The 26073-nt window shown below is 53.9% G+C and overlaps 1 protein-coding gene across 7 annotated transcripts in view; it reads right to left on the reverse strand.

Moving 5' to 3' along the window:
• NACC2 (NACC family member 2) overlaps window positions 1-26073 on the reverse strand; it is a 90850-nt gene that overhangs the window by 41485 nt on the left and 23292 nt on the right. For 3 of the 7 annotated variants that reach the window (XM_058445374.1, XM_058445373.1, XM_032165629.3), the window contains one exon: window positions 486-1427. In XM_058445374.1, coding sequence (XP_058301357.1) covers window positions 486-1368 — 883 coding nt within the window. In that variant the 5' untranslated portion in view covers window positions 1369-1427. Of the gene's footprint in view, window positions 1-485; window positions 1428-2124; window positions 2515-2568; window positions 3170-26073 lie in introns of those variants that run through there. The other 4 variants (XM_032761359.2, XM_032165630.2, XM_032165631.2 and 1 more) reach the window with 4 other exon arrangements.

Below are 26073 nucleotides of genomic sequence, written 5' to 3' on the forward strand. Positions count from 1 at the left end.
GGGACCACCGCTCACTCGGCTCAGCGCACCAGGCACTTCCTGGCCCATCCCTGGTGCGGGGCCTGGAGAGGTGGTGGCAAAGGGGCTGGGTTCAGGGGAATCTCTGGACCTCGCCGGGTGAGGCGCAGGCTGAGGTCAAAGGGGAAGTAGGCGGGTCCTCCCGTACACCCCGTGGTGCCAGGCCCTTCACAGATGGGGAACGTGAACCCTCGGGCAGGTCCCTGGGCCACGGACGCCTGCGTTTCCTCATCTATCCAGTGGAGACAAGACCCTTCCTACAGGCTGGCAGTCTCCCAGTTCTTGTCTCATCCAGGACCAAGTCTGAACCCCGTGGTGAGCAGAGCTCTGCCACCTCCTCCAGGCTTGGCGGGGGGCTCCCCTGTGGCCCCACAGGGCTCCGGCCCAGTGACCTCCTGAGCTGCCCCGGTCCCAGGCATGCCCCGCTTCCCAGCCAGGTGGTGTGGGGCTCCACCCGGCCGCGTTACCTGCATAGCTGCCGGAGGCCTTGATATACATCTGGCCGTACTGCTCCTCCACCATGGTGTCGTAGGCCTCGTCGTCCTCCTCGTCTTCCTCGTTGTGGTACGAGGTGGGGCTGTCGGTGGTGGGCAGGCTGCTGGCGCCCGGACTGGTCCGCTCCCCCTGGGGGTAGGGCATCTGCTGGATGCCGGGGATGAGGGTGGCCAGGCTGGGCACCCCGTAGTAGGAGACACGGGGCAGTTTGAGAGGGGCTGTGCCCGCCGCCACCGCAGCCCCTGCGGCCACCGCCACGCCGTCCCGGGGCCCCGTCTCCAGCGGGCGCTTGGGGGCCAGGCCTGGGCCGGCCGGCGGCAGCTCCATGGCTTCGTGCTTTACTCGGGTCAGCAGCGGGATGGGCACCGAGGGGGACACGACGTAGGGGGCGGCGGCGGCGGCCGGCTGCAGCTGGTTGCAGGGGCTCTGGGGCTCGGAGCCGGCGTCCTCGATCACAGCGGTCTGCGAGTCGCAGTGGGGCGAGCTCACCTTGAACATGAGGTCGGTGCCGCGCTCCACGATGTGCTGTATCTGCAGGAAGCCGGCCGTGTACATGACCACGAGCTGCTCGCTGGCCGTCATGGTGAGCCTGCCTGTGTAGCAGAAGGACAGGATCTGCTGGAAGCAGGCGGGCGGCACGGAGCCGGGCAGCTCGAAGGCGCTCTTGCTGTTGCCGCTGAACAGGTCGCGGAAGTAGAGGCTGCTGGCGGCCAGCACCGCCCGGTGGGCCTTGAAGGCCTGGCCCTTGACCACGATGGACACATCGCAGTAGAGGCCCAGCAGGCGCTGCTCGTTCAGGCAGCCCAGCACTGTGTTCCCGAAGTTAGGGATCTCGATGTGCAGCATCTGAGACATGGCGGGCGGGCAGCGGCGGGGCTGGGCTCTCAGCGCGGGGCGGCCCTAGCGGGGCTCATCTGTGGGGGCAGGAGGCACGTGGTCAGTTCCTCCAGGTCAAAGGCTCCCCGCTCAAGGGGCCATTCCCACCCCCTCCTCCCCCCCCCGCCAGGGGCTTACAAAGAGCGAGCCTTCCCCACGCACCCTCCCCCACCCCTCCTGGCTGGGACACTCCAGAGAAGGGACACGGGGTCTCCCAGACCCCCTGGCACCGGGGCAAGAGGGCCCGGCCAGCAGTGCTGCAGATCCCCAGGGTGCTGCCCGGCAGGAGTGCGCCCACACCACTCCCAGGGGGCTGCCCTTAGCGACTCGGTCTCAGCAGGCGAGGAGCGCAGGCCCGAACCTGCCCCGGGACAGGAGGTGGGGGGCGCCGGGGGAGCCTCTGGGCAAGTCTGCAGCCACTCTCCTCCCCTTAAAAAAGTTCCAGCCCGCACTGGAGCTCCCGGGAGGGGCCGCGCTGGAGCAGTGGGGAAGGAGGGAGGGAGAGGGGTCTCTAGAGCTGTGCAGTTTGCGGTTTGCTTTCCTTCTCTTCCCTCTGAGCAGCCTCACAGAGGGCCCCTGCGGGGAAGGCGGGCCAGCGTCCCCTAGTCCCCCTGAGCCTCCTGGGCAGGTAGGGAATGGCTGGGGGTGCCGGGAAGTCCGCCGAAGCCGCGTCCACTACTCCCCCGCGCAGAGAGACCACCCCGGGCGCGCCCGACCCGTTCTCCCAGCTCAGACCAGACCCAGGTTTCCGAGCCGCCGCCGGAGCAGGAGTTGAGAAGCCTGTCGCAGCCCCACTCGCGGACGCTCCCCACCCCGCTCGCCTCGCTCCCCACGCGGGCCAATCCCAACGGCCCGGCCCCAACCCAGGTGACTACAGGGGTCCCAGCCCTCGCTGGGCTGCCCGGACCCCGGGGCTGGGAGCTGGGGAGGGCGCCGCTGTTTATCTGGTGCGGACTCCGGAGGGGGCGGGGGCGGCCCAGAAGGCGCCAGCCCAACTCCGCAGGGCCGCACAAAGGCCGCTGTGTCCCGCGGGAGGAAAGTGCGGGCGGCCGCAGAGGCGCCGGGTGGCGGGAGGAGGGCGGAGCCACCGCGCCGGGAGCTGGGCAGGTGGACGCGCGCCGGGGGCGGCCCGCAGTGCCCCCGCTGCGGAGAAGTTGCCGGCCGGTCGGGAAGACCTACCTTCCGCCGCTGCGGCCGCCGGCCGGCACTGCCCGCTCCGCCTGGCAGGACAGGCTCCCCGCACGCAGCCCGCCTGCCCAGCTGCTCCGCGAATGCAGCAAACGGAGCGGGAGCCCTGGGGCGGGGAGGGCGCAGGGAGCCGGCAAGGAGGAGGAGGAGGTGGAAGAGGAGGAGGAGGAGATGGTGGAGGAGGAGGAGGAGGAGGAGGGCAGAGCGCCTGGGCGCTGGGCTCGCGGCCGCAGCTCAGCTGCACCCAGGCCGGCCCTCCCGGGCAGCGCACCGCATCTCAATGAAGGGGCCGGATGCAGACGAACGTTCCGGCGGCTCGGGAATGAATAGCCGCCTTTGATTTGGGAGCCGAAGTAAATGCCAGCTCCCAGCCCCGGCTTTAAAAACAGTGGAGTGTTGGTGCCAGAGGAATGCGCGGCCCCGGGTGCTGGTACGAGACAGACTTTTGATGACTCACTGCAATGCAAACAAAGATGGCAGAAATACTGTACAGTAGTGGAGAAATGCTTCCCGGTGCCACGGCAACTGAGACAGCCTGGAAATTTATGGTGCAGTTTTGCATATGAATTACCCAGTAAACTGCCTCCCGGCCTTCCAGGACAGCCCCAGTGTCAAAGCATTTAAACTATTCCAAACAGTCTGCAGAGCTGGCAGAGCTGAACTCCTCCAGCGAGGGTGGGGAATGGGCAGAGGCGCCGGGGGAGGGGGTGAGGGGGTCAGGACAGCTAGAGGAGTCAGGGAAGGGGAGGGGAGGTACAGCAGGGGGTGAAGAGAGGCACAGAAACGGCAGGCAGCGGGTGGGCGAGGCGGCACCCCAGGTCCTGGGGGCCTTAGAGCTGTGTCCTCTGCCCAAGCGGCAGGCCCGGGAGTCCAGTCCAGCACCCCTCCCCATCCCACTCCCAGCGCCCTCCTGGCACTTTAAGAAAAGAGCGACTTTGTGGCCGGGCAACCAGGAGCCGGAAGGGGCAGCCCCGCCTGAGAGGTCCCAGTAGAGGGCAAGGCGGCCGCCCCGCTCCTCCCGCACACTCCTGGCTGTGGCCACACAGGCTCCTGGCGGACCCATTTCTCAGCTGACATCAGCTGCACCTGCTGCCCAAGGGGTCTGCAGTGTCTGGCCATTATTGAGCCTTTTCCTGGGAAGGGGCTGCTGTGCAGGACTTGTGGTGGCCCCGGGACCCCTCCAGAGAATGTACTTCATTCCTGGGCTCATAACCACCCTCTCTGCGTGGGGCCCTGAGGCTGACCTCTGGACTGCCCAGCCTCAGTTTCCCTGCCACTGGCTGTGACCCCCAGGAAGAGCACATTCCACCCAAAAGAAGGGGCAGGGTCCAGGCTCAAGGCCTTGAGGTGAGCCCCCTCCTGCCTGGCCAGCTGCCTCCACCACCGTCGGGGTAACCCTGGCAGCAGGATGCGGAGGAGGCCCGAACAGGCCTGGTGGGAGGCAAGGCGACACCGCCCTGCCCCTCACTCCCGGCGTCCCTCTGAGGCATCCGGAGACCAGAGAGAGGGCCATCTGGCTCCTCCCTAGTCACACATCATGGGCTCAGCTTCTCCAGACCAGACAAAAAGCCACTGAATGGGGACGGGAAGAGATCCAGGTGCGGGGAAGCTGCCGGCAAAGGCCCGTGGAGGTGGCTTCGTGCCTAGTGTTTTCTGCCTCCTACAAGGGGCTGGTGACGACTCAGGGAGACTGGGATGGGGGCGTTTACAGAAACATCTCCACTCGGCCATGCTGATGAGCTGGGCTCCACCGGGCCAGGAGACACAGGGCCTAGCTGTCACCCTCCCAGCCACACCCTCCACCCTCAGGTCCCCACTTAGTTTCTGCCTCCTCCAGGAAGTCTGCCAAGTGCCCTCATAAGCTGGGCAAGGGCTGAATGCTGGACACAGCCCAGGCATGGGGGTACAAGAGAGGGGCCTGTGCAACACAGCACAGAGGGCAGGGGCCCCTAAACAGCTCCCTTCACAGACCCACTGCGCCCACCACCAGGAGCTTCCCAGAGAGCCCGTGGCTTCTGTTGTGGGCAACTTCACCCCAAGGACAGGGGGGTAGGGATGTCTGAGTCATACAGGGGCTTTTGTATCAAAAGAGGAGACAGGCAGAGGCCAGCACAGTGCACAGGTTCCTGGGGGTCCCAAGTGCCTGGGCTGGGCAGGCCAGCAGCCAGGGCTGACACAGAGAGCAAGGGACAATGTAGGTTCTCAGCCTGTCCCTTCCAGCAGCAAGAGGGTCCTGGCCCGTTGGCAAGGCTGAAATCCTAGGTCCCGTGGGCACCAGCCACTTCCTGTAAGGACACCGCAGCCTCAGACGTTGAGCTGTGAACTGGGGTTATAATTTACCCTCAGATGGTTCCTGGGGGTGAATGGAACAATGTTTGTGAAGCCGGCAGCTGAAGCCTCACACACAGAAAGCCAGTGATGCCTGCAACCTGCTGTGACCTGGGCGGGAGAGCAGCTCTCAGCTGGGCATTCTGGTGGGCATCTTAGCACCCAGCCCAGTTCGACCTGCGTCCGCACCTCAGGAGCTGGAGCCCCAGGGCTGGGGGACAGACCAGCTCTCCCAGAGAAGGGACCATTATTCCCTTTGAAGGTGATGCGGCCGTGTAGTCCCTGGGGATCGAGGACAACTGGAGCTTTTGCTGGCTTGTCCTCAGGCCACCTGCACCGGTGAGGCTGCAGCCCCACGCCCCAGCCTGCTGACAGCCGGACAGGAGCTGGTTTTAGGTTGCTTTCTTGGAAGGCTCAAGAACAAAGCTGAACTTTAGGAGAAAAGAATAAAATAAAGGCTTGGCTCACGCCCCCAGGGCCAGGAAAGCAGACACGCGGGGGCTGACCCTCCTGCAGCCAGAGAGGAGGGGGCCGAGGGCCCAGGTGGGCCCAGGGACATGAGCAGGGCTGTCTGAGGAGGGCAGGGGCCAAGCCTGGTTCTCAGACGTCAGGGCATCCCCACCCTCCCCTGCACATTCTCCAGTGACTCAGTTCCCCCACCACTTTGCTTCCCAAGCAACACCTCCTATTGTTTCCCCTCCTCGGTGAGATTCAACACACTCATTCACTTATGGAAAGTTCTGCAGAGCCAGGCAAAAAATCAGAGGTCGCCAACTTTGTTTACCCCAGCCATCCTCAGAGTTGTGGCACCAACGACCCTTGCTCTCAAAACGCCCTTCAGAATGGAACCCACTTTGGAAAACCTCTGCAGATGACCCAAGGCCCGAGTCCAGTCCCTGCAGCTGTGCCAGCCTTCGGTGCCCCACCCCACACAGACACACAGAGGAGGCTGGGTTCCTCTGAGCCCACAAGCCACCCCCAGGAATAAGAAAATACAAGTGGCTGCAGTGTTGGTGGGGGGTCTCTTCTCTGCAGAGCCTCACTTGAGGAAGGCTGAGATCCAGGCCTGCCCTGCCCTGGGGTTAGGGGTTGCCGACCATGATGAGCCCCATACCCAGCAACCTGCTGGTGGTGCGAGGAGCCCACGGGGAGGATGGGGGCTCACTGGAACTGCAGCCGGACGTGCACACAGGGGTTGGGGCAGCGTCTCCAGAACGACCCCCCTGCCTGAGTGTCATCCCGGCAGGATTCACACAAGGACACAGGTTACAAGGTTGGTGCCAGGCCTGGGCACCTGGGTCCTGGCATCGAGTACCCAGGAGCAGAGGCTCTGGCAGGTACAAGACCCCTGAAAGCATCCCCCAGGCCAGAGGACTGGGACAGGGACCAGTCAGGCAGCCCAACAGGAGGAACCCCTTTCATGGGGCCCAGCCACGCAGCTCCATGGTCTGAGGGCCTCGCCCAGAGTCCCCAGAAACCCTGCCCCCTCCACCCCTAGATTGTAAAGCACTTCCTAAGCCCAGCACAGCAAACCAGAGGAATGCAGCACTGAATTTCTGCAGGCTCACCACCAGCAAGGGGAAGGGAGGCGAGAAAAATTAAATTAAATTAAATTATCTTGCAGGATTTAATTTCACCAATCTAATAAGAGGTTCTGGACCTCGGCAAATGCACAGCCATTAAACACGTGGTAAAGGAAGGAGAGAGGCGGGGCACGGGAGACGTTCTGCGGAGGGGAGAGTCCCTCTACCCCCAGCCCCGGCCCCTGGTGGAGACTGCCTGGCAGTTAGTTAAGTGAGGACATCTCCTAAAAGGTCAATCGAAGGCGCTCCTGGAGCGTGAGAAGGTGTGGGGATGGGGCAGGCCTGCTGTGCCAGCTGCTCTGGAGTCAGCAGGAGCACATGGGGTGTTAGGAACACGGCCTGGGGGCTGCTTCCCCGCGGACCTTGCCCGCTTCCGAGCGACACCTTCCCTTTCCCATACAGTGCAGGCTCCAGGAGGATATGCTTTGACCCTACACCTTCAGAAGAGGGGCCCTAGGGAGGACAAGGGGGCGGCAGGGGGCCCAGAGGCTAACCCTGGGGGGTAGAGGCTGCCCAGCTCCGGATGTGCCAGGGCCCCAGGGAGCTGGGCGTGGCACCAGCTTAGCCCTCAGGTTTGCATTAAACTTTTTAAACGCCAGAAAGCAGAGCTGGGCTGCGCGGAGGCCTGGCTGCTAATGGAACCACCAGCTCCACGCAGATGAGATGCAGGAGCTCTGGGCCAGGGCCCTCCGCGGCCAGAACTCCCCCCAACCCCAAGGCCCCCACACAAGCCAGGATGGCGTGTGCCGTGTGCTCACCTCCCCGCTACTGGACATACAGATGAGAAAACTGAGACCTCACAGTCGGGAGGCAGCTGGGCCAGGCCCCTAGCCATCATCCTTCCTTGGGTGGTCTCTGATCATTAAGTCACAAGAGCCAGAGGGGATGCCTGGCCCTGCCCAACACACCCCGGGTAGCTATGACCCTGACCTGCCAGGGCCCCAAGGACTCTGTGGCAGAGAGGGGAGTTCCACCCATGAAAGGGGCACAAAGGCCCCCAGCTTCAGGGTCACAGAGGTACGGGGGGTCTCCAGGCTGACGGGCCCCCTCGGACTGTCACTGTCACTCCAGCCCGGGAGGCGGAGGAGAGCCGTGCAGGGCTGGGCCCAGGCGGGGCTCTCTCCGTTCAGCCAGGTCCCTAGGCGGCTTCTACCCCAGACCACAAGCCGGGGCCAGCATCAGCCATGAGAGCCGGCGGTGACTGCACTAAGGAACATCTGCCTGGAAGCCTTCTTCCCAGATGGAGAAGGGCAGTACTCCAGGACCTGCAAATCCACAATTCTGTGTATCAGCCCTTCCTCTCGGCCACCTGTGGGCAGGCCCACAGATAGAGGGGATGAAGCCAGGGACACGGCAGGGGGCCTCTGGACAGCACAGTCCCCAGCCCCCACCCCTAGGGTGGGCCTCCAGCAGCCAGTACCTCGAGGGAGGGCTGGGTGGACGCTCCATCCATGGCAGCAGCAGGCTCTGAGTCTGATAGGGCCTTGTGGGGTGCCCATGGCGTTGGCTCTGCCGGGAGTCTGGTCCAGGGGCCTGTGTGACTGAGCCGAGCCCTGTGCTTATGGGTTATGACCCAAGCAGCCACGGCTCACCTGAGGCACGGCCCCTGGCCACCAACACACTCATCTCTAACCTTCACTTGCAGAATATTCTGACCTTCTTATGGGTAAGGACTTGAGGGACAAACACAGCACAGACCGGCAACAGGGATGGCTCAGAGGAAGAGAATGACTCGAAGGGTGGGGAGGGACAGCTGGGGCTGGGGTGGCTCCTGTTGAGCCCCAGACCCACCCCATGGCCCCGCCCCAGCCAGCAGACCCACTGGGTCCACACACTGTGGGATGCTCCCTTACACCACAAAACATTCTAGAAGGTTTCCAAAGAATTAAGCTGTGTTTTGAAAAGAGCCAACAATCTCCCTCACCCATATTTGTAATTTAAATAACGTAAGCTTGAAGAGCGTCTCCCTCGGGCATAGTTTAATAACTTAAAAAGCCAGCGCCAGCTCCAGCGCAGGGTCGCCCTCCTCCCCCGGGGCTGCAGCAGGGTCTCCCGTGCACCGGCTTGGCCGGGTGGAAGCTGAGATTGGGGCTGCCCAGGCAGAGCGGCCGGGAGGGGAAGTGCCCTCCTCGCTCGCTCACCCCCTCTCTTGATGGCCTGGAGCAGCTGTGGCCTGATCATCACCACTGGGGCCGGGGGTTGTGGAAGCAGTGGGATCCCAGGCACCGGCGGTCAGAGGTGGGCAATGGGAGGTGGTCTGGAGCGTGCTGGGCCCCGCCGCTGGTCACCCAGCCCATTAGAGACGGCGACTTCGCGGCACACTCTCATGGTTAATATTCATAGCTCTCCTCATCTGCATATCATGCCATAAATAGTCGAGGCGAGGTAAGACACAAAGCTCCCCTGCATTTCTAATTATGCTTAAAACTCTCATGTAAATCAGAGCGACACAGAAACACTACATCAGCCGCTGGGGGCGGGGGTAGGGGGGCCCAATGACGCCTGGAGCCACACGCCTCTGGGCCCTGGCAAGGGGGCTGCTGGTGCCACCTCCGCCTGGAGTTGGGCAGTAGGGAACCCAGGCTATGTCCTTGGGGTCACCAACCTCGCCCTGCCTTTGCCCCAAAGGGCGAACTACAGGGTAGACACCTGCAGCACCTCATGGCCACCTCCATCCCTACCCCACCCCGTCCTGCCCAGTCCCCATGGCTCCCAGTGCCTGGCCCAGGCCCTTCCCAGCCGGGGACCCGGGATCTCCTCCTCAGGGGTGTCCAGCGGCAGCAGCAGGCACCTGCTCAGAAGGGGGCTCCGGAGGCTCCCCAGGGCCCTGGCCATCCATATTTCACCCCCTGGACATTCCCGTCTCGGACCTGGGCTTTCTCAGCTCTTCAGAAAGATGGGACGTTGGATACGCACGGACATAAACATGGGAATGACAGACTCTAGGGACAACAGGATGAGGGAGGGAAGAGGGCAAAGGCTGAAAACCAACCCACCGGGTACCATGCTCACCACCTGAGTGACGAGCGCAATCGCAACCCACCTCAGTCAGCATCGCGCCATGCACCCAGGTGACAAACCTGTACACGTATCTCTGAATCTAAAATAAAAGTTGAAAAAAGGAAAAGATTCACCTCACACAGCACCGGAGACTCGGAATGGCCCCCCCTGCACACTTCGGGCAATGCCTCACGCTGGGGCATGGGACTGGACAAAAGTCCTTGGCAGAGCCCAAGCCATGGAGGGGATGCAGGGGCCGGGGCAGGATGGTCTCCTGACCACCACCCCACCCCAGTGGGTAGCGCAGCCCCTGGATGGGCAGCAGAGGCCCAGGTGTGGGAGGCGTGACTCTGGCCCCTGGGCCCCGCCCTCCTGTCTGCACAGAGAGGCAGCACGGGGGCTGTAGAGGGAAGGTGCTGGGTCAGGGGTAGGGGAGAAGCGTGATCTGGAACCCACATCAGAGCCTGAGATGGCCCCAACCCCTGCGAGCAGCACAGAAACAATCACAGGGTCCCTGGAGATGAAGCTTCAGCTGGGACGTCTGGGGGCAAAACTGCCACCCAGTGAGTCCAGGAGCAGGGCCATTCCCCGGGACTAGGGTCACCCTCAGGACTGAGGCCAAAGGTGCCCAGGCCAGAGCCACACGCACAGGGGCCCGCAGAGCTAAGCAAGGGGCACAGCCACGCTTGGTGTCCAGATGCATGCACCAGCCCATCCAGAGCAGGGCCCTAGGACATGCCAGGTCAGCACCTCCAGAGAGAAGCCGGCACGGGGGCTGCGCGAGAGGCCCCAGAGCCCAGACCTGGCGCTCCTGAGGAAGTGGACAGCGGCAGCCCAAGAACCCTGGCTGGGAAAGCCCACCCGGGCCACCTCCTTGGGTGTGTGGTCCACTCAGGGAACTGGGGGTTGCCGAAGTCAGCTAGACGTTAAACAAAAGGCAAGTCCCTCCTCCAGCAATTCGTCCAGGTCAGCAGGCCCAGCAAGGAACCTGAGCAGGCTGCAGGGCCGGAACTTCCAGCCGGCTGCAGGGACACCCTCCATACGGCTGGCCTTGGTCCTCTCTACCATGACAAGGACAGGACAGTCTGCCTTGGGCAGGGCCGCTGGCTACATGGGGACTGTTGGGCCTGTGTGTGTGTGTCTGTGTGGCCCACGAGCATGTCACCCGGCTTCCCCACCCCTCCACTCGGCCTGGCATCCGTCATAGTCCCCTGGAGAGTCCCTACCTCCCCGTCAAAAGGACCCCAACCCCTCCACCCTAACTCAACTGCAGCCAAGACTCACCCCGATGTCCTGACCAGAAGAGAGGGGCTGCACCCTGTCCCCTCCTCAGGGAGCACGGGGAGCCGCCTCGGGGGACCTGCAGGAGGCACAGGGCCGAGGGACGCAGGGTGACCCCACTCTGCCATGAGACAGGGATGCAGAGATGCCGGCTGCCCGCATCTGCCCTGGCGGCATGCCCAGACCTATTTTTAATCCCATTTACTAGAAATCCCACAAATTAAAGGAAATACGGATAATGTAGTGAGAATCCTGGGGGCCAAATAAAAGCTGCACATAATTGTCCTCATGCTCCAGTGTGAGAATCTTAACCACAAAACCCAAACTCCCCAAAGCTCTTTTGCAACACCGAAGAACCTTGTGTAAAAGAGGGAAAAAAGTTGGAAGGCGGGGAGGCCCACACTTGGCTCTGGGATCACGGGGAGGCCCTGGAGCCGGCTGGGCTGCCTTTAAGCTGGAGCCATAAAAGGTAATTACCGGTATGAAAAATAAAGACCATAAATACAAACACCCAACTTCTACAGCTCAGGAATGGCAATTGTGAAACTGTGGCAGCAGGTGCTTCTTTCCAGAAGACAGGGCCAGACCCAGGCCCCATCCCTCTCCCCTCCCTGAGGGTCAGCTCCACACTGGGGCCAGGTGGGGGTTGCCACCCTGCCTTCACTCATCTGGTCCAGTCCCTGGCCCGAGAAGGCCAAGCCCTGCTTGATCCTCCCTGGCCAAGGCCGGACCCCAGCACCACACGCTTAGCCCCATCGGGTCTCAAAGGTGCCAGCTGGGGCGGCAGGACACTCCCAGGTGAAGGGCGTGGGAAACATAGCCGGTGAGCACGGAGCCATCAGGGGGACCCTCAGAGCCCTGGGCACGTCCCCACCAGCCTGCTGGTCTCCAGGCTTCAGCCCTCCCCTGCTCATCCCTCCCACCAGACACGGCTATCCAGGGATCTGCCAGCCGACTAGAGCCTTCTCCTCTGCATCCAGGAAGCCCCCCAACACAGCCTGTCCCTGAGAGACTGTGGGTACAGGGGTCGGGGGTTGGACCGGGGAAGGTGAAAGGGGGAGGGGAGGATGTCACCCCAGGATGCGCTGGCCTGAGGCCACAGTTTGTTCTGCACCATCACAGGGTGGGGACAAGGGCCCACTGGTTCTATCACATACAGGAACAGACAGATGCCCCCTCAGCGGCTAGGGGAGGAGGAACAATGCCAGGTAAGGGGCTCCTCTTCTGCCTCCTCCCCTTGAACGCCCCTAAACCCCATCGGGGTCTGCATAGCCCCCACCGTGAGCTCGGACTGTGCCGGCTACCGGTGTCTCCCACTGCCTGCTTGTGAGGGACAGGCCAGGACTCCTGACGCCCCAGCTGGAGTGGTCACCAAACGCAGGCTGCCCCCGGCCTCCAGCCATTGGGACCCACAGCAGGCACTGCCCATGGTGGCAGCTCCGTTTCCTGGGCACTCACCACACAGAGGCACAGCCCTCAGATACAGGGGTCCCCTCCCTCCACGCCCAGATGCTGGAGGTCACCAGGCCCAGCTCCCAGGTCGCCCCCTCACCCAGGAACCCTGACCATTGAGGGGTCCATGGCATTTGGCCGCAGGAAGGGGCTGGAGGCAGAGAGAAGGCAGCTGGGGTGGGGGAAGGTGGATGGGTGGGCCATGCTGATCGTACCCAAGAGGATGCGTGTTCACGTTCGGGGGAAGACCCTGCGCAGCTCACACCTGGACCCAGCAGGGCTACCCCAGCCCCCAGCCTCAGCCCTCACACGGCCAGGTGGCAACACCCTCCTGGTCAGAAAGAGGCAGATCGGAGGTGTAGCAGGCTCAGGAACCAGCGAGAAGCCAGGTGGATGGGCGGGGACAAGCACATGAAGCAGAGAAAAGCCAGCCCAGGTACAGAGCAGGCCATTAAGAAAACTTGGTGGCTGGGTGCGGTGGCTCACGCCTGTAATCCCAGCACTTCGGGAGGCCAAGGCGGGCGGATCACCTGGGGTCAGGAGTTCGAGACTAGCCAGGCCAGCATGACGAAATCCCATCCCTACTAAAAATACAAAAATTAACTGGGCGTGGTGGTGTGCACCTGTAATCCCAGCTACTCAGGAGGCTGAGGCGGGAGAATGGCTTGAAACAGGGAGGTGGAGGTTGCAATGAGCCGAGACTGCACCATTGTACCTGTACTCCAGCCTGGGCAACAGAGCGAGAAAGGACAGGACAGGACAGGACGGGAAAGGAAAGGAAAGAGAGAGAAAAGAAAGAAAAGTTAGCAAGAAATTAGCAACTAAGCAACACGATGACTGCAAATCCTTCCCCCCAGCGCCAAGGGACCACCCAGCAGTCACTCGCTTACCTAGGAGGACGCACCTTTGACCTGCCATCTACCTGGACCCTGGCAAGTTACAGGTACACGTGTCAGCTTTTGTCCAGGAAACATGCAAAGATTTCTCTCTATAGAAAAGACAATCCCAAAGACAGCGAGGCTTTGGCCTGGGGGGCATTAACCAGCTTTAGACCTTGTCTAGCCAGATCTGGTAGCACTTCATCTTCAGTGCCTAGGCCCAGAGGCTCCTCTGGCACTCTTCCAGCCAGCGACCATCCTACCTGCTCCTTCATCAATGAGTTAAATACGTAACTACATGTTCTCTGTATGTTCACACCAGCCTCATTTGTCACTTTAAAAATTATACAGGCTGGGCACAGTGGCCCGTGCCTGTAATCCCAACATTTTGGGAGGCCAGCAGGGGTGGACTGCTTGAGCCCAGCAGTTCAAGACTAGCCTGGGCAACATGGCGAAACCCCATCTCTACAAAAAAAATACAAAGAATTAGCCGAGTATGGTGGTGCATGACTGTAGTCCCAGCTGCTTGGGAGGCTGAGGTGGGAGGATCACCTGAGCCTGGGAGGCCGAGGCCGCAGTGTGTCGTGATCGTGCCACTGCACTCCAGTCTGGGCAACAGGGCAAGACCTTGTCTCTAAATAAGTAAATAAATAAAATTATACGTTGACAGGACATCCCAGAAACATGAGGTACATGGCCCATGCTCAACCCCATGCCTGTCTTCTCGTGCGTCCCCGAAAGAAGAACCCAGACTTTGTCATCACTGTTTTCTTCTGTTTGTTGTTGTTGTTGTTGAACCCTTTTACCCCGGGACTGTTTGTGTCTGGTTATGGGCCAAGTCTGTCGATCTGTCTCTACCCTGTCAAACGTGTGGTTTGAGCCGCATTCCCATTACGTGGCGGGGACCAGGGATGAGCAGCTCCCAGGACCCCTGGGCTGGTCTCGGCCAGGCTGTGCAGAGCACCTGGGAGCAATGTGCCAGCGAGGGGGCCCTGGAGGCTGGGGTCTGACTCTGTGGGCTGACCCTGTGGAGATGCCTGCAGGGCCAATGAGGGGCTCGAGTCCTGTCCCTATTGGTCATCTTTGTTCTTCAATCCAGGAAAGAGGTCATGTACATTGCAGAAGCAAACACTTCCCTCTGAGATAAGAAGAGGGGCCATTTTCCAGATTTACATTTGACCTGTGGCTGAGCCTGCAAGTTCTCTGCATGTCCATCACCAGGACAAGCCTTTCCCTCCCACAAAGTATAGTTTTTCCTACCTGGGAAGGGTATGCACAAACAAGATTATGAAATCTCTTAAAGAGGCCGAGCACAGTGGCTCACGCCTGTAATCCCAGCACTTTGGGAGGCCGAGGCGGGTGGATCACCTGAGGCCAGGAGTTCTAGACCAGCCTGACCAACAAAGTGAAATCCTGTCTCTACTAAAAATAGAAAAATGAGCCAGGTGTGGTGGTGGGTGCCTATTATCTCAGCTACTCAGGAGGCCGAGGTAGGAGAATCGCTTGAATCCGAGAGGTGGAGGTTGCAGTGAGCCCAGATCATACCACCTGCACCCCAGCCCGGGAAACAGAGCGAGACTTCATCTCAAAAAAAAAAGAAATCACTTAAACAGCTGTGCCCTCATCGGCTAGCAGATACTATGCAACTTTACAAATCTAACACTGTTAGAGCTCCTGGAATATAATGCAACTGTAGGCCAGGTGTGGAAACTCAGGCCTATCATCCCAGCACTTTGGGAGGTCAAGGCTGGAAGACCACTTGAGTCCAGGAGTTTGAGACAAGCCTGGACAACACGGCAAGACCTCATCTCTACAAAAAATTCAAACATGAGCTGGGCGTTGTGTTGTGTACCTGTGGTCCCAGCTACTCAGGAGGCTGAGGCGGGAGAATCACTTGAGCCCAGGAGATCGAGGCTGCAGTGAACTGTGACTGCACTACTGCGCACTCCAGCCTGCGTGACAGAGGGAGACCCTGTCTCAAAAAAAAGACAAAAGTAAATCCTAATCCTTAAAAACTACTGGAAGAATGAACAAGCACAGCAAGATTGCAAAATATAAACTCAGTATACAAAAATCACAAGTATTTCTCTACACTTGCAATGAACAACCTAAAAATAAAATCAAGTAAACAATTCCATTTACAACGGCATCAAAAAGCATAAAATACATAGGAATACATTTAACAAAAGTAGTGTAAAACTCATACTTTGAAAGCTTCAAAATTCTGTTGAAAGAAATGAAAGATCTAAATAAGTAAAATATCCATATTCATGGGATGGGAAGACCTAACATTATTAACGCCTTCCTTAATAATGTTAATTAAGGAATATGTCCCAAATTGATCTACAGATTCAATGCAATCTCTATCAAAATTCCAGTTAATTTCTTTGCCAACATTGATGAGCTGATGCTAAAAATTCACATGGAAATGCAAGGGACCCAGGAGAGCCAAAACAATATTGAAAAAGAGGAGCGAAGTTAGAGCAGTCACACCTCCCAATTTCAAAACCTGCTATAAAGCCACTGTAATCAAGACAGTGTGGTGCTGATCTAAGGATAGACTTGGATCAATGGAACAGATGAGTCTATAAATGTATCCATGTGCCTGAAGCCAATTAATTTAACAAGGGTGCCAAGACCATTCAATGGGGAAAGAGCAGTCTTTTCAAAATATGGTGCTGGGACGACTGGATAGCCACATGCAAAAGAATGAGGCAGGACCCTTCCCTCACACCATATACAAAAATTAAAATATTTCAAAGACCTAAATGTAAGAGCTAAAACTATAAAATTCTTACAAGAAAATACAGGATAAACCTTTATGGTCTTGGGTTAAACAATGGATTCTTAGATATGACACCAAAGTCCAAAGCAACAAAAGGAAAGAACAAACCAGAACAGGTGTGGTGGCTCACGCCTGTAATCCAACACTTTGGGAGGCTGAGGCAGGAGTATTGCTTGAGCCCAGGAGTTCAACACCAGCCTGGGCAACATAGTGGGACCTTGTATCTACAAAAAATAAAAAATTAGGCTGGGCGCGGTGACTCACGCCTATAATCCCAGCACTTTGGGAGGCCGAGGCGGGCAGATCACTTGAGGTCAGAAGTTCAAGACCAGCCTGGCCAACATGGTGAGATCCCGTCTCTACTAAAAAATACAAAAGTCAGCCAGATGTGGTGGCACACACCAGTAGTCCCATCTACTCAGGTGGTTGAGGCAGGATAACTGCTTCAACCTGAGAGGCAGAGGTTGCGGTGAGCCAAGATTGCGCCACTGCACTCCAGCCGGGGTGACAAAGCGAGACGCAGTTTCAAATACATAAATAAACAAACAAACAATAAAAAATTAGCCGGGAGTGGTGGCATGTGCCTGTAGTCCCAGCTACCGCTGAGGTGCGAGAATCACTTTAACCTAGGAGGTTGAGGCTGCAGGAAGGGGCTGGAGCTGTGATCACGCCACTGTCCTCCAGCCTGGGTGACAGAGACCCTGCCTCCAAAAAAAAAAATAAATAAAAAGTAAGAAAAGAAAAGCAAAACCAGATATATTAGACTTCCTCAAAATTTAAAAATCTTGTGCTTCAAAGAATACCATAAAGAAAGTAAAAAGAGGCCGGGCATGGTGGCTCATGCTTGTAATCCTAACACTTTGGGAGGCCAAGGCAGGTGGATAACCTGAGGTCAGGAGTTTAAGACCAGCCTGGCCAACATGATGAAAACCCATCTCTACTAAAAATACAAAACTAGCCGGGTGTGGTGGTGGGTGCCTGTAACCCCAGCTACTCGGGAGGCTGAAACAGGAGAATCACCTGAACTCACGAGGCAGAGGTTGCAGTGAGCCACAAACGTGCCACTGCACTCTAGCCTGGGCAATAGAGTGAACCCCATTCCCCCCAAAAATAAAAAGAAACCAAAGAATAGAAGGGAATATCTGCCAACCATACAGGATACTTATATCTAGAATATATAAAGAATTCTGACAACTGAACAATAAAAAGACAAATAACCCAATTTAAAAATAGGCAAGGCATCTGAAAAGATACTTCTCCAAATACTATACACAAATGTCCAATGTACACACGCAAAAATACTCAGCATCATTAGCCATCGGGGAAATCCAAATCAAAACCACAAAGAGATACCACTTCATACCCACTAGGATGGCTAACAAAGACAGAAAACAAAGCTTGGTGGAAATGTAAAAAGATGTAGCGATCAGGAATGCAAAATGTTAGGGCCACTTATGGAAAACAGTCTGGAATTTCCTCAAAAGGTCAAACAGAATTCCTACATGACCCAGCAATTCCAACCCTAGGTATGCAGCCAAGAGAAAGGAGAGCACGCATCCACACGGAAACTTGTTCCGAGTATTCCTAGCAGTATCATGTGAATAGCCAAGAAGTGGAAATACACAAATGTCTATCACGGGCTGAATGGATAAGTAAAATGTGGAATATCCATACAATGTCATTCAGCAATGATAGGGACGAAGTATTGAGAGAGCACAGATGAGCCCTACGCTAAGCGAAACATTACGCTAAGTGTGGAAAAAAATGCTGGTCACAAGAGGGCACGCATTATGAGATTCCATTTACATAAAATGTCCAGATCATTTAAAAAGATTTGTTTTTGTAAAAAAAGAAGATTTAGCGGGATGCAGTGGCTCAAGCCTGGAATCCCAGCACTTTGGGAGGTCAAGGCAGGTGGATCACATGAGGTCGGGAGTTCGAGACCAGCTTCGGCAAGCAACATGGCGAAATCCCGTCTCTACTAAAAATACAAAATTAGCCAGGTGTGGTGGTGCATGCCTGAAATCCTGGCTACTCAGGAGGCTGAGGCAGGAGAATCGCTTGAACCTGGGAGGCGGAGGTTGCGGTGAGACGAGATCGCACCAAGATCGCACACAGCCAAGACCTAGCCTAGGCAACAAGAACGAAACTCTGTCTCAAAAAAAAAAAAACATTTGTTGTTGCCTAGAGCCGGGAGCAGTGGGGGTGAGGGAGGGATGGGGGAATGAGAATGGCTACTAAAGGGTGTGGTTTTTGGAGTGATGAAGATGTTCTAAAATTCTTGATGGTAATGGTTGCATAACTCTGAATACAGATGTGTTGATTAACGATGGGGATCTATTCTGAGAAATGCATCATTAGATGACGTTGTTGTTGTCTGAACACCACAGGTGATTTTGTTGTTCTGTGAACATCACAGAATGCACTTAAACAACGCTAGATGGGCCGGGTATGGTGGCTCACGCCTGTGATCCCAGCACTTTGGGAGGCCGAGGCGGGTGGATCACGAGGTCAAGGGATCGAGACCATCTGGCCAACATGGTGAAACCCTGTCTCTACTAAAAATACAAAAATTAGCTGAGCGTGGTGTCGGGCACCTGTAGTCCCAGCTACTCGGGAGGCTGAGGCAGGAGAATCACTTGAACCCAGGAGGCAGAGGTTGTGGTGAGCCGAGATCGTGCCACTGCACTCCAGCCTGGCGACAGAGCGAGACGCCATCTCAAAAAAACAAAAACAAAGCTAGATGGTACAGCCTACTGCACAGTTAGGCTATATGGCATAGCCTAGTGCTCCTGGGCTACAAACCTATAGAGCATGTTACTGTACTGAATAGGGTAGGCAACTGTAACACAATGGGAAGCATTTGTGTATCGAAACATAGTAAAGTTTCAGGACAAAAGGTTAAAAATGGTACAATTGTATAGGGCACTTATCATGAATGGAACTTGCGGGACTGGGCGTTGCTCTGGGTGAGTGAGTAGTGAGAGAATGTGAAGGTCTGGGACATTACTAGACACCACTAAAGACTGTATAAACACTGTACATTTAGGCTACACTACATTTATCTTTTTTAAAAAAGTAATTGTGTGGCTGGGCATGGTGGCTCATGCCTGTAACCCCAGCACTTTGGAAGGCCAAGGCAGGCAAATCACCTGAGGTCAGTTCAAGACCAGTCTGGTCAACGTCGCAAAACCCTGTCTCTACCAAAAAATACAAAAATTAGTTGGGCATAGTGGTACGTGCATGTAATCCCAGCTACTCAAGAGGCTGAGGCAGGAGGATCGCTTGAACCCAGCAGGCAGAGGCTGCAGTGAGCCGCAATCACACCATTGCACTCTGGCCTGGGCAACAAGAGTGAAACTCCGCCTCAAAAAAAAAAAAAAAAAAGTAATTGTGCAATGACATTATGATGGCTACAATGTCACTAGGCAATAGAATTTTTCAGCTCTATTGTAATCTCATGAGAGCACCACTGTATATGCTGTCCACTGACTGAACTGTTGTTATGCAGTGACTATATACTAAAAACCACTAAATTGTACAGTGTATGAGTGAATTGTATGGCATATAAATTGTCTCAATAAAGATGTTATTTCAAAAATAAAAATACAGATAAACCAAAATGAAATTTTAAAAATCGAGTGGCTCACAGGAAGGCAGGAAAAAGAAACAAAAGACAGAACAGAATCAAAAACTAAAATAGGAGACAAGGCCTCAGCACATCAATAATTCCATTAAATATAAATGATCTAAATACACCCATTAAAAGACAGAGGTTGATAGAATACTTTTTTTTTTTTTTGACGGAGTTTTGCTCTTTCACCCAGGCTGGAATGCAGTGGCATGGTCTTGGCTCACTGCAACCTCCGCCTTCTGGTTTCAAGCAATTCTCCTGCCTCAGCCTCCCAAGTAGCCAGGATTACAGGCGTGTGCCACCATGCCCAACTAATTTTTTGTATTTTTAGTAAAGACAGGGTTTCACCATGTTGGCCAGGCTGGTCTCAAACTCCTGACCTTGTGATCCGCCCGCCTCGGCCTCCCAAAGTGCTGGGATTATAGGCGTGAACTGCCATGCCCGGCCTGAAGTGAGTTTCTTTTAGATAGCATATAGCTGAGTCCTATTTTAAAATGTATTGTATCAACCAGGCATGGTGGCTCACACCTGTAATCCCAGCACTTTGGGAGGCTGAGCCAGGTAGATCTCACCTGGGGTCAGGAGTTTGAGACCAGCCTGGCCAACATGGTGAAACCCCGTCTCTACTAAAAATACAAAAATCAGCTGGGTGTGGTGGCAGGCACCTATAATCCCAGCTACTTGGGAGGCTGAGGCAGGAGAATTGCTTGAAACCAGAAGGCGGAGGTTGCAGTGAGCCAAGACCATGCCACTGCATTCCAGCCTGGGTGAAAGAGCAAAACTCCGTCAAAAAAAAAAAAAAAAAAAAAAACCTCACTTCAAATATAATGATATAGGTAGGTTAAAATGAATAGAAAAAGATAAATTATGCAAACCTAAAGGAAAGCAAGAGTTGTTTTATTTACATCAAATAAAGCATATTTCAGAGCAAATAAAATTATCAGAGATAGAGTAGGATGTGACATAATTAAAGCATCAATCCACTAAGACACAGCAATCCTAAACGTCCATGTACCAGACAACAGAACTACAAAATACATGAAGCACAAACTGATGGAACTAAAGACAAACCCACAATTCTAGTAGAGACTTCAACAACCTTCTCTAAACAATGATAGAACAACTAGATAGAAAATCAGCAGAGATAGAGTGAATTAAATAACACCAACAGGATCTAATTGACATTACAGAACTCTCCACTCAACGACAGCAGAACATATGTTCTCTTCACGTGCCTGTGGAACATATTCCAAGACAGATAATATCCCGGCCCAGAAAGGAAACTTCAAGAACTTTACAAGACTTAACATTACACAGAGTGTGTTCTCCAACCACAGTAGAATCAAACTAGAAATCGTAACATAAACGTAACAGGGAAATCTAGAAATGGAAATAAACAACATACATCTAAGTAATCCATATGTCAAAGAAGAAGTCTCCAGAAAATCAAATACGGGCCGGGCGCAGTGGCTCACGCCTGTAATCCTAGCACTTTGGGAGGCCGAGGCAGGTGGATCACAAGGTCAGGAGTTCAAGACCAGCCTGGCCAAGATGGTGAAACCCCGTCTCTACTAAAAATAAAAAAAAAAATTAGCCAGGCGTGGTTGTGGGCGCCAGTAATCCCAGCCACTTGGGCGGCTGAGGCACAGAATTGCTTGAACCCGGGAGGCGGAGGTTGCAGTGAGCCGAGATCGCGCCACTGCACTCCAGCCTGGGCGACAGAGCGAGACTCGTCTCAAAAAAAAAAAAAAAAAAAAGAAGCAAAAAAAAAGAAAAGAAAATACAATGAAAGGAAAAATACAACATACCAAAATTTGTGGGACACCACCTAAGTGGGGCTGAGAGGAAAATTTATAGCATTAATGGATGTATTTAAAAAAGGAAAAGTCTCAAATCAATCATATAAGCTCTCAAGAAATCAGAAAAAAAAAAAAACCAAAAACTTGAAGCAAGCAGAAAAAAAGAAATGATAAAAATAAGAACATAAATCAATAAAATTGAAAACAAGAACAATAGAGGAGGAAAAAAAATCAATGAAACAGCTGGGTTTTTGAAAAGATCAATAAAATTGACAAACATCTAGCAAGACTGACAAAGAAAAAAGAGTAGACACAAATTAATTTTAGTATCAGAAATGAAACAGGAGACATAATTACAGACCCTGCAGATAGCAAAAGGACAATGTGAAAACAATAAGAACAATTTGACCGCCGGCGCGGTGGCTCACGCCTGTAATCCCAGCACTTTGGGAGGCTGAGGCGGGCGGATCGCTTGAGGTCAGGAGTTCAAGACCAGTCTGGCCAACACAGTGAAACCCATCTCTACTAAAAAAAACTAAAAAAATTCGCCAGACATGGTGGCTCATGCCTGTAATCCCAGCTACTCAGGAGGCTGAAGCAGGAGAATCACTTGAACCTGGGAGGTGGAGGTTGCAGTGAGCGAAGATCGTGCCACTGCACTCCAGCCTGGGCAACAAAGCGAGACTCTGTCTCATTAAAAAAAAAAAAAAGCCAGTCATGGTGGCACACCTGCAGTCCCAGCTACTCAGGAGGCTGAGGTGGAAGGATCACTTGAGCCCAGGAAGTCAAGGCTGCAGTGGGCCATGATGTGCCACCGTACTCCACCTCTCCAAGAAATAAGGATAGGAACTTCACATACTTCATAGGGAGCATCTACAAAAATCCTACAGCTAAAGCTCTCTCCTTAAGCTCAGGAGGAAGCAAGGCAAGAGTGTGTTCACACCATTCTCACTGAACACAGTGCTGTAAGTTTTAGCCAGTGCAACAAGTGAAGAAGATGCACACAGAATGGAAGAGGGGAAATAATCCCGTCCTTTTTGCAGATGACAGAATTGTCCATGTAGAAAATCCCAAGAAATCCACAAAAAAACCTCCAAGAATTAATAAGCTAACCAAGGTCACAGGCTACAAAATAAACAATTGTTTCTACATACTAGCAATAGCCAAAACTTGAAATACCATTTACGATCATGCAAAAAAAGGGCAACATCTACATGTAAATCTAGCAAAACATGCATAGAATCTGTATGCTGAAAACTACAAAATGCTGATGAAAGAAACTGAGATCCAAATAAAGAGATGTACCATGTTCATGGATTGGAAGATTCAATGTAGTAAAGATGTCAAGTCTCCCCAAACTGATAGGTGAGTTTAACACAATTCCTATCAAAATTCCAGCAAGGACCAGGTGCAGTGGCTCACACGTGTAATCCCAACACCTTGGGAGGCCAAGGCAGGAAGATCACTTGAGCCCAGGAGTTCAAGACCAGCTTGGCCAACATAGCAAGACCCTATCTCTACAAAATGAAATAAATGAAAAATAATTAGCTGGGCATGCTGGCATGCATTTGTAGTCCTAGCCACTCAGGAGATGGAAGTGGGAAGATCACTTGAGCCCAGGAGTTCAAGGTTACAGTGAGCTATGATCATGCCACTGCACTCTTGCCTGGGTGATGGAGTGAGAACCTTTGTTTAAAAAAAAAAGGGGGGGGGCGCATGGGTGCAGTGGCTCATGCCTGTAATCCCAGCACTTTGGGAGGCTGAGGTGGGTGGATCATGAGGTCAGGAGTTCGAGACCAGCCTGACCAACGTGGTGAAACCCCATCTCTACTAAAAATACAAAAATTAGCTGGGCATGGTGGTGTGTGCCTGTAATCCCAGCTACTCAGGAGGCTGAGGTAGGAGAATCACTTGGACCTGGGAGGTGGAGGTTGCACTGAGCTGAAACCATGCCACTGCACTCCGGCCTGGATGATAGAGTGAGACTCCATCTCAAAAAAAAACCAAAAAACAAAAAAACAACAAAAAAAAAACCAGCAAGACCTTTTGTAAATATAGATGAGCTCATTCTAAAATATATATGAAAAGGCAAAGAAATTAAAATAGCTAAGACAATTTTGAGAGAGAATTAAGTGGGAGAAATCAGGCTACCTGATTTCAAGGCTTATTATAAACTATAGTGATCAAGACTGTGTGGTATGGACAGAGGGACAGACATATGGATCAATGGAACAGAATTACAAAAAACCCAAAATAGACCCACACAAAATTTGCCCAACTGATTTTTTTAAAAAGAGGCAAAAACAATTCAGGGGAGAAGAGCCAGAATTTGAAGCCAACGGAGCTGGGGCAACTGAACGTCCAGATGCAAATGTGCTGAATTCCACCCAAGCCTCACACCCCATTCAAAATTACCCAAAGGCCAGGCATGGTGGTTCAAGTCCGTAATCCCAGCACTTCCGGAGGCCCAGGTGGGTGGATCACCTGAGGTCAGGAGTTTGAGACCAGCCTGGCCAACATGGTGAAACCCCGTCTGTACTAAAAATATAAAAATTAGCTGGGCATGGTGATGTGCGCCTATAATCCCAGCCACTCGGGAGGCTGAGGCAGGAGAATTACTTGAAACCGGGAGGCAGAGGTCGCGGTGAGCTGAGATTGTGCCATTGCACTCTAGCCTGGGCAACAAGAGTGAAACTCTGTCTCAAAAAGAAAAAAAAAATACCCAAAGGCAGGGCATGGTGGCTCATGTCTGTAATCCCAGCACATTGGGAGGCCATGGTGGGCAGATCACTTGAGGCCAAGAGTTTGAGATCAGAATGGCCAACACAGTGAAACCCTGTCGCTACTGAAAATACAAAATTAGCCGGGTGTGGTGGTGTACACCTATAATCCCAGCTACTTGGGAGGCTGAGGCACAAGAATTGCTTGAACCCAGAAGACAGAGATTGCAGTGAGCCAAGATCACATCACTGCACTCCAGCCTGCACAACAGAGCAAAACTCTGTCTCAAAGCAGAACAGAAAAGAAAAAAAAAGGCTGGGTGTGGTGGCTTATGCCTGTAATCCCAGCACTTTGGGATGCCAAGGCGGGCGGATCACCTGAGGTCGGGAGTTCAAGACCAGCCTGACCAACATGGAGAAAACCTGTTTCTACTAAAAATACAAAAAAATTAGCTGCGTGTGGTACATGCCTATAATCCTAGCTACTTGGGAGGCTGAGGCAGGAGAACCGCTTGAACCCAGGAGACAGAGGTTGTGGTGAGCCTAGATCACGTCATTGCACTCCAGCCTGGGCAACAAGAGTGAAACTCTATCTCAAATAAATAACCCCAAAATGAACTGGAGACTTAAACATAAAACTAGAGGGGAAAGAAAAAAAACACACAAGAGAATAAAATACCTGCAGAATCTGGAGCTAGCCAGAGAGTTCTTCCATAAAAGAAAAAACTGATAAACTGGACTTTATCAAAATTTAAAAACTTTTGCTCAGCACAAGACACAGGTAATGGGATGAAAAGACAAGACACAGGCTGGTAGAAAAAACATGCCAGGAACACACTTAACAAAGGACTAATATCTAGGCTACATAAAGAATTAATTGGCCGGGTATGGTGGCGCGTGCTTGTAGTCTCAGCTACACGGGAGGCTGGCGTGGGAGGATCACTTGAGCCCAAGAGTCCAAAACCAGCCTAGGCAACATAGGGAGACTTCGTCTGTACAAAAAATAAAAATAAACTAGCTGGGCATGGTGGAGCGCACCTGTGGTCCCAGCTACTTGGGAGGCTGAGGTGGGAGGATCGCTTGAGCCTAGGAGGTCAAGGCTGCAGTGAGCTGTGGTCTCACCACTGCACTCCAGCCTGGGTGACAGAGCAAGACTGTCTCAAAAAAAAAAAAAAAAAAAAAAAAATTTAAGAAAAAATAAAAAATGAGGACCCCAGTAGGAGCTGCAGTGGACAGGGGGTGTGAGTGTGGATCCAACTGTATCAGAGTACAGTTCTGCCCATCGGGGAGAAGAGGCGTTTGTCTCAAAGTGAAATGCACAATTGGTCTCAAATTCCAAAGGGAACGGGAAAAGACGAAAGACTCCAATGGACGTATGGACCACCCAAGAATGTTTGCAGAAAGTCGACTTGATTTCCCTCGGTTCATAATACCTGGAAATAAGGAGTATGAAAAGCAGCCGCGTGTGTGCTACAATGTTGGCACAATTTGCTCCGTTTCGATGGGTCTATTCCTAATTGTTTTAAAGGTGCTTATGCATCCTCTACTGCCAAGTACTGCATTCGCGTCCAAGCAGGATTTGGTGTTCTGTCTGCTAAAATGCTGCCTGGTCTCGGAGTATCTAGTCTGTCCAGAAGCAGGATCAGCAGTAGGTGGTGATCCTTCCCTCTGCCCTGAAAGCAGACCCTGGCTGTCACCGAAGTAACCAACAGGGCTTTGCACAGACTCCCTCATGTCCTTGACTATTTTTTTTTTTTAATTAAGATCTTGGCTGGGCACCGTGGCTCATGCCTGGAATCCCAGCACTTTGGGAGGCTGAAGCAGAAGGATCACTTGAGTCCAGGAGTGAGAGACCAGAGAGATGGTGAGATTATAGTCTCCACAAATAATTTGTTAAAAAATTAGCCAGGCATGGCCGGGCATGGTGGCTCATACCTGTAATCCCAGCTAACTTTAGGAGGCCGAGGAGGGCGGATCACGAGGTCATGAGATTGAGACCATCCTGGCTACTAACACGGTGAAACCCTGTCTCTACT

This window comes from Hylobates moloch, unplaced genomic scaffold, assembly GCF_009828535.3.
Source record: "Hylobates moloch isolate HMO894 unplaced genomic scaffold, HMol_V3 SCAFFOLD_10, whole genome shotgun sequence".
Lineage (NCBI taxonomy): Eukaryota > Metazoa > Chordata > Mammalia > Primates > Hylobatidae > Hylobates > Hylobates moloch.